The sequence below is a fragment of the Pteropus alecto genome, unplaced genomic scaffold, assembly GCF_000325575.1.
Source record: "Pteropus alecto unplaced genomic scaffold, ASM32557v1 scaffold60, whole genome shotgun sequence".
NCBI classification, from domain to species: Eukaryota; Metazoa; Chordata; class Mammalia; order Chiroptera; family Pteropodidae; genus Pteropus; species Pteropus alecto.
In genome coordinates, this window is record NW_006430726.1 from 3,068,457 (window position 1) to 3,076,283 (window position 7,827).

At 42.0% G+C, this 7,827-nt stretch overlaps 1 protein-coding gene across 1 annotated transcript in view; it reads left to right on the forward strand.

Annotated features, from left to right (window-relative positions):
• The window catches only part of TICRR (TOPBP1 interacting checkpoint and replication regulator), a 38,526-nt gene that overhangs the window by 17,434 nt on the left and 13,265 nt on the right, over nt 1–7,827 (forward strand). The window contains exons 9-16 of the mRNA XM_015593370.2: nt 1,447–1,598; nt 2,364–2,464; nt 2,777–2,870; nt 2,965–3,044; nt 3,211–3,450; nt 3,976–4,072; nt 5,863–5,920; nt 7,408–7,551. Coding sequence (XP_015448856.1) covers nt 1,447–1,598; nt 2,364–2,464; nt 2,777–2,870; nt 2,965–3,044; nt 3,211–3,450; nt 3,976–4,072; nt 5,863–5,920; nt 7,408–7,551 — 966 coding nt within the window. The remainder of the gene's footprint in view (nt 1–1,446; nt 1,599–2,363; nt 2,465–2,776; nt 2,871–2,964; nt 3,045–3,210; nt 3,451–3,975; nt 4,073–5,862; nt 5,921–7,407; nt 7,552–7,827) is intronic.

Below are 7,827 nucleotides of genomic sequence, written 5' to 3' on the forward strand. Positions count from 1 at the left end.
AAAGAGAGAGGGAAAGGGTTCATGAGTAAGCGAGGGCCAGGACCTTGAGGTCTTTCAAAGTCGGGCAGAAGTTGGTCCAGTAGCTTTTTCTTTCTTTTTTTTTTAAAAAACAAAAAGAAATCGGATTACAGTCTGTTTCTCATTCTCAGGGTACAGTCTACACTGACAGTGCCCGTCCTGTGGGATGGTTGTGATGATAGCTTAGGAACTTTGGGCAATAATTGAATGATGTCACCTTTATGTCCTTTTGAAAATTCTGGAATAAGTTTTCCGCTCTTTTAAAGACTTTATCTCTGAGGAATGTAAGAGGCATAGATGATACTCAGTTTGAGTAGGACAGAACATCTTTAATGAGCTGGTAAGGTGTACAGGGAAATGGATGAGACAGTCAGAGGAGAATGAAGTTAACAGTATTCAAGACATTGTTAACAGAATTTCTGCACGAGCCCTTTTGCAGAAATAGACCTGAATAACAGTGGTAAATTGATTTGTGACAAAAGCGGCCCAATAATTCAGTGAGAAGAGAATAATCTTTGCGACAAATGGTACGGGAATAACTGGATATCTTTATGGAAAAAACCTTGACCTTATTTTCTAAAAATATTTTGAATTTCTGCTCTATTTTGTTCACTTTTAATATTGTTCGTTTATGTCTACGGCCATGCCACCCTGAACATGCCCTATCTCGCTTGATCTCAGAAGCTAAGCAGGGTCGGGCCTGGTTAGTACTTGGATGGGAGACTTGGATGGGAGAGGGCTCGACAAAGGAGCGGTGGCCCCTGGCAGCACTTCCACGCCCTGAGAGAGCGGCCCCAGCCCCGGCCCTTGCCGTCCTTGCACTGAAGCTAGTCATTTCAGTTCCTCCCCATGTATGTCCCTGGTGCTTTTCACGCTGCTGCCCGCGAGCTGGGTCCCTGAGCCACTGAGTTTGCAAGTGAGTCTGCGGCTGCCCTTTAAGAGGACTTCCCTGTCACCAGCCACCCTCCATCTCACCTGGTTGCAATTCCCACTGGCTTTCACAGCCAGATGTTATGGGGAGTCCTCTTCCCGGCATCGCTGCCCCAGGCTTGTCTGTGACCCTTCACTCCCACGGGGGACCTCCACAGCTGAGCTATACTTGTTCTCCATGGCCACACTACGGGTTGGGGACCTGCCCCTTCAGTGCCTCTGCCGCTCCTACTTCCTTCTTGTTCTCTGTGGCCACACTGCGGGTCGGGGACCTGCCCCTTCAGTGCCTCTGCCGCTCCTACTCGTTTCCACATGGCTTCTTTACGTCCTTAGTTATCGGACTTCTGTCCAGCTAGACTTCAGGCGGTTCGCAGTGATGGTCATTCTGTCATTTAAATGCAATTCTGATGTGGTCGTGGGAGGAGGCAGCACAGTGTTTACCTACTCTGCCTTCCTGGACAGAAGTCCTCAGTTTGACTTTTTTTTTTTTTTTTACAGATTTTAAAACCGAAGAGCAGCTACTGTCTTATATACATGAAAATTACCAAAAGACTGTGGCCGCAGAGGAAACCGTATTGTACTCATGTGCCCGGAACATGATCTCAGCCATAAAAGCGTTCCTAAAGGCCAAGGGTACCCAGGAGTTAGAGGTACGGGAGCTGGAGGTTGCGCGGCCCAAGTGTAATTGTTGCTTGGTGGGTTTGGTTCGTCAGTTTATTGTGCAGTGCACAATTCAGAAGTGATAAGATGAGCAAAGAGGTGAGCATAATCCCAAGTCTTGGAAGATGGACATGGTGAACTAATAAGGTGGAAATCAAGGAAACGGTCCGGGGGGGTCATTACTTGCCTTCTCCCCTAGTGGAAGCTCGGTCCTTGGCTTCATTCCAGCTGCATGGGTTTAACCCGCGGCCTTCACCCTGGCTGCACTTTAGAGTCACCTAGGACTTTTTTTAATAGCTGATGCCTGGCTCTCTCCAGAGCAACTGGAACAGGTCTCTGGGGGTTGAGTACTGTTAAAAAGCTGGCTAATGATTCTTACGCACAGGGAGTGTTGCAAACCACTGTTCTTGACCGTGTACTTGCTTTTATTCATGGTTGGGGAGGCCAGGCTCTGCTAAAGTGAACGGAGGAATTGTTTACATGCTTAGACGTCTCAGTCACCACTTAATAATCTCCTTTAAGAAAGTGCAAATTTGTGGGCTTGCTTTATCTGTGCCTGCTTGCTCTCAAATAATTTTTTACCTTGTTCTTTTTTAAAGATATAGATGAACAATATCCATTACGCTATTTTTTATTCAAATGAAAGAAGGGGGAAATTTGTAAGGGACTGTGCTTCCCTTCTCAGGGGATTCATTAGCTGTGAAAAAAGTAGAAATAATGTCGTCATGTAATCGGTTATGCTTTTGTATTGTCAGGTGAACTGCCTGAATCAAGTCAAAAATAACCTCTTAAAAACTAGCAAAAGCCTTAGACAGAATATAGGGAAAAAACTGGATAAAGAAGAGAAAGTCAGAGAGTAAGTAACTTACTTTTTCTTTTTTTTTTAACCATTTCTCTGAAACAAAGTCCCAAGAGTTGCTTGTATCTGTTCAAAATACATTGTCCGTTGCTCAAAGAAGCTTTTGTAGCCAGTTCTTTATGATGTTCTAATATATGGTTTGACTCACTTGTTTACCTGGTGACCGTATTATTATTTAGAGTAAGCCGTGGTCCTTTGTGATTGTTTTTTCTTATATAAATAGATATATACTTAAGGAAGAAGCTTTTGGATAAGTGGCATTCAAAGTAGATATAACCAATTTTTTTTTTTGTTTTTTGTCTCCCCAAGGTGCCAGCTTCAGGTATTTCTTCGTCTGGAGGTGTGTCTGCAGTGCCCTTCAATACAGGAGAGTGTATGCGATATGGAGCAGGTGGTCGAGGAGGCAAGTACAGAGAGCTGAGCCGGTGGGCATCTGCCACAGCCACCTCCGGCTCTCCTGCAGAGGGCACTTAGGAATTGTGTAAAATCTCTTTCAGGTGACAGATTTGCTGCGCATGGTGTGTTTAACTGAGGATTCAGCATACTTAGCAAAGTTCCTGGAAGAAATTTTGGGATTGTAAGTTTGATGACTGCTAACTTTCAAATTATTTTTTCAAGTACTACATAAGTGTTGTTTCAGAAATATGGAGTTGTAAAATCCTTCTCATGCTGGGTAAGGGAGGGAATAGAGAGGGTGGGTTGGTGACCGACTGTTGCATGTTTAACCGATATCTTTTCCACAGGTATGTTGACTCTATCCCAAAGACACTTGGGAGTCTTTACCACAGCCTAGGGTTTGTGGTTCCTCAGCAGCTGGTTGGTGTCCTTCCTACGGACTGCTTCAGTGATGATTCCATGACACAGGAGAGCAAGTCGCCACTTCTTTCTGTGCCTCCTACGTCAAGTGCCCATAGGTCAGGGTCGGTCGGCACTGTATCTGACCAACTGGAGGAGCTTCGCACCAGGTCAGCTAAGAAGAGAAGGTAAGAGCCCAAGGAACTGAAGAACTTAAGGACATGTTTAAACCATAGTCCAGTTGTCTTTGTTTATAATTTATTGAAATAACAGTTGCCCTTATGTCTGAATCGCAGAAGGCAGTTCTTGGGGTTCCCCCTGTATGTTCCCTGGATAATTTGAAGAGTGCCAGAAGCATGTGACAGTCTTCGTGTTACCCAGGGAACCTACTTTTAAGCAGTTTATTAAGCAGTCCACAGTGTCTTTCTTGACTGTCCACGTGGGGTCTCCAGGAAGTAGTAGCCGTTTATGAGATGAGCTCAGAGTTTCCGCTAACTTTTTAAGTTTTCCTTGATGCTTTTCATTGTTCATAACTAGTTGAGTTTCTAGTAGTCAGTTGCAGAAATTCTGGGTTAACTTTTTTTTGCGATAAATTCAGGCCAATACCAAGATAACTGACTTGTATTTAATTAACGTTTTCTGTTACACTCTAGTTCTAGTCTCACTTAACCTCTATTGAGTATAGATTGACTCTTTCTCTCCATTTTTAAAAGGAAAAATGCATTGATAAGACATAAAAGCATTGCAGAGATCTCACAGAATCTTCGACAAATTGAAATTCCCAAAGTGACCAAGAGAGCTACCAAAAACGTAAGTCATTTCCGAGAGACAAGAAACATCACTACTGAGTTGTTCCTTCCGGCAGGAGTCACACCATAAATAACGAAAGGCAGTGGCTCTACATTTAGGACACGGACATTGCAGCACGCAGAAATAAAATTGGACATTCCCATCTAATCCGAGGAATAAAGAAATATGTATATTTTAAAGATTAACCATGTCACCCAAAAGTGATAGTTAGAAGGAATATAAAGGAAAACAGCACACAAAAGTTAGGAATGAATAAGTTAATTCAGAACCTAATGTAGATAAGAAAACTCAAAATAATAACTAGCCCAAGCAAAGAGGTCACTGAGATATAATGTACAATTATAATAGGACTTTGGCTGAATTCCAGAAAGTACTTTTCAGTACATATGCTTTGTTTCTGTAACAAGTTAAAAGGCAGTAAAAGGGGTCGCTGTCATGAAGCCAGATGGTAATTGTTTTTTGTGGCAATAGACCTAAGGACTTGACAGTTAGTTTTAAAAAGAAACGCCCGGGTCGAGTCCATTTACTGAATAGAACTGGTGTCTCCCTCAGGAAAGGAGATGAAGAACACATCAAAAGCTTTGAACTGCATGAAATAATGAGAAGAGTTAAAATTTATGAAAATTAGCTTTCAAAGCATTCATTATCATTATTATTATGATAGTCGTCTGCTCTCTTTCTCGAGATTTATAACCGTCCTTTGGAATCGAAGGTGGGATTTCTTTTAAAGAGTTAGTAGTGTTCATGTTCTTAGTAGATCTTAATAAGTATAAGTGAATAAGATGCAAATCTTACATATCCTGGAATCCTGATTGCAGAGTGTGAAATCCACAGGTGGACGACGGCAAGCGGGTGTCAGACCCCCTCTCGGCAGAGCTTACGCTGTCACTGTCTCTGTTGTAGTGGTTATTGATTGGCCTAAAAAGTTCACTTCTTTGAAACTTGATTCACTAAGATCTGGATTTGATTTTGGTTAATATAGAACATCATTTGTTAAGTTTCTGCCCCTATGTGTTAGTTCATTCCTCAGTCATTACAGTGGCGTAACTGAAAAATGAAACAGAAAGATCTGTAAAAATGATCCTGCTGTTGAGATCCATCTGGATTTTAGAGTCTTAAATCCTCTACTATAATAGCAAATAAGTAGCAGTTTTATATGGAGACGTTCCTAAGAGTATAGGCACCCTCTAATTAGTTTTTATGGATTTTCCACCTACTTTTTATGTATACAAAAGGTATACATACTCACCATTAAAAAGTTGAAATCATATAGAGTTAAAAGTTAGAATGTCCCTTCTCCATTAATCCTTCAGAAGTAATCACGGGTGATGATTGTATGTATCCCCTGGCCCTTCTTTGTACATAACCAGTAACACACACCAAAGGTTTATATGCATGTTATACGCACAGATACACGTAAACATTATAAGTAGTTAGCCCACTGTACTTATTATCACACTTTTTTTTTACGTTTTCTCCATCACGGACCTCTTTCTATGTTAGTATATATGGGTCTCCTTCCTTCTCAACTCTTTTAACGTCTGCATTGGGTGGATGAACCATCATTTATTTACTTCACTCTTTATGGAAATTTAAGGTGTTTCTTATTACGTATTACAGTACAGCCTTCAGTGTCCTTGGAACATATATCTATTTTTGTGCATTTTATAGCAGTTTCTGTTATGGATTCCTAACAGAGGAGCTGTAAGGGCCAGATGCTTCGGGTGCAAGTTTTATTCTTTTATTTTAAAAGAATGCCCATTTTCTTATTAGATTTTCTCACTTTTCAGGAGAACTCTCACCCATCTCTTCAGCAGCCTCCACTCCCAGGGAAAGATACAGTGCAAGGTATACTTGGTCCTCAGCGTACGTATTTATCAACCTGAACGACGAGTCTATTTTGATTGCATGTATTTAAGCAGCTGCATAATTATAAATTATAGTTTCATATAGTTGCTGGTTAGTGAAAGATATCCAAATGCCATGTGCTAGGAGAATAAGGTGATCTCAAAATATCACTTTCTGCAAAATAACTGGCCTGAAATCCTAAAAAAAAAAAAACCCAACAAAAAAACCCACCATTATTGTGAAAACCCAAAAAAGGGAAAAGATGCAGTGAAGCTGGTTTCGAAGAGAGGAGTTTAAGTGTGGCAGCTCAACGTTACTTCATGACCCCCGCACAGATCGTGAATTTAAAAAGAAAAAAGGATATTGAGACAATAGGAGAAGTTAGAAAGTGGACAGTCAGGTAACACACCCTCGTCCTCAGGGGACAGGCACTGGACCACAGGCTCGTGAAGAGCTGTGGTGTCTGCTGCTTACCCTGCAGCGCTGAGGGGCGGGAAGCTGTGTCCCTGGAGAGAGGGGCAGAGGCAGGAAAGAGACCTTGACAGTAGGTGAATTCTAGTGGTGTCTGCATGTTTATTACATTTTTTGAGAGTCTCTGTAGATATTAAGCTTTTAAAAAACCTGGGAAAAAACAAAGTGAAAAATCAGACGTAGCTGTCGGGTCAGTCAGTCAGTTTCACAGACAGCCTAAGGCAGGTAACAGGCACTCTTTCGTAGAGCCAGAGGAATGGTTTTAGGAGACTTTGGGATGCTGTCGGCACCCTTGACATCATTTATGTCACCGATGGGAGGATGTAAGGGCTCCTCCTAGTTTGTGGATCCTACTTTGTTGGGTTTTCACTTAAATGACTCGCTCCTAGAAGAATTTGCCCATGTTGAATTTTTGAGTAGCCTCCGGCAGCCATCTTAAGATGCCACCCTGCTAACTTTGTCAGATGTTTCTCGATTCTTCAGCTATTTTTCTGGGTCTAGATAGATGGTCAGAGCCCCTATTCTCTGCAGTCAGAAGAGAACTTAAAATAACCCAGAAAATTAGCAAAAAAGCCACAAGAAGAATGAAATCAGTGAAACTTTGAATAGTGTCTCTCTAATTGAAGCTGAGCTGAATACCAAGCATCAAAAGCGTCCAAAGCGAGAAAAATCACCCTAACACTGGGATATGGTAAAAGGACCATGACCTATATTAGCCAGCTTCTTACTTAAGGATTATGTTCATTTTATAATGAGCAAAGCTTCTAATGTAAGTGCTACATGCCTTCCGTGTATTCCTGAAAAGCTGGGATTAAACTGGATGTGTAAGAGTGCATAGTTTTAATGTACCCTGTGGGTGTAATTAAGGAAATCCTATTAGTAGGTGTCAACATGGTAGTTGGTCTGTAGGATAGTTTCCTTAAGCAACTTCTCTCTGTTTTGGATATCTTTGTTTTCCCATCTATGAGTGATGAGATTTGGTTTTTTTCCTTTTTTTTTTTTTTTAATACTTTTAGAAGTGACCAAAGTTCGAAGAAATCTCTTCAACCAGGAAATTTCTCCCTCAAAGAGACCGGGAAAGCGGGGCTTGCCTAGGAGCCATTCTGTGTCGGCTGTGGAAGGCCTGGAGGGCAAACTTGCCAGCGCTGCGAAGACCAGAGGTACAGTTTAGAGTAACCAAGAGAACGTGGTTCTCGGGCCCAGTCCGTCCCCGGACTCGCTGTATTGCAGAAGCTCGTTAGTCTCACCTCTTTTCCTCGCCGCTGTGGTCACCCTCTGTTAATTTTCCTCTGGGGCCTCTCTCCCTTCAAGCTTGGGCGAAGGTCTCTCTCGGTCTTCCCCCCACAGACAAGCATCTGTTTTAGAAAATCAGTTAAAAAGAAACGAACAGTGATTCTAGCTTTCTAATCTTTTGTTGATTTTGGGTTTCTTTTTGG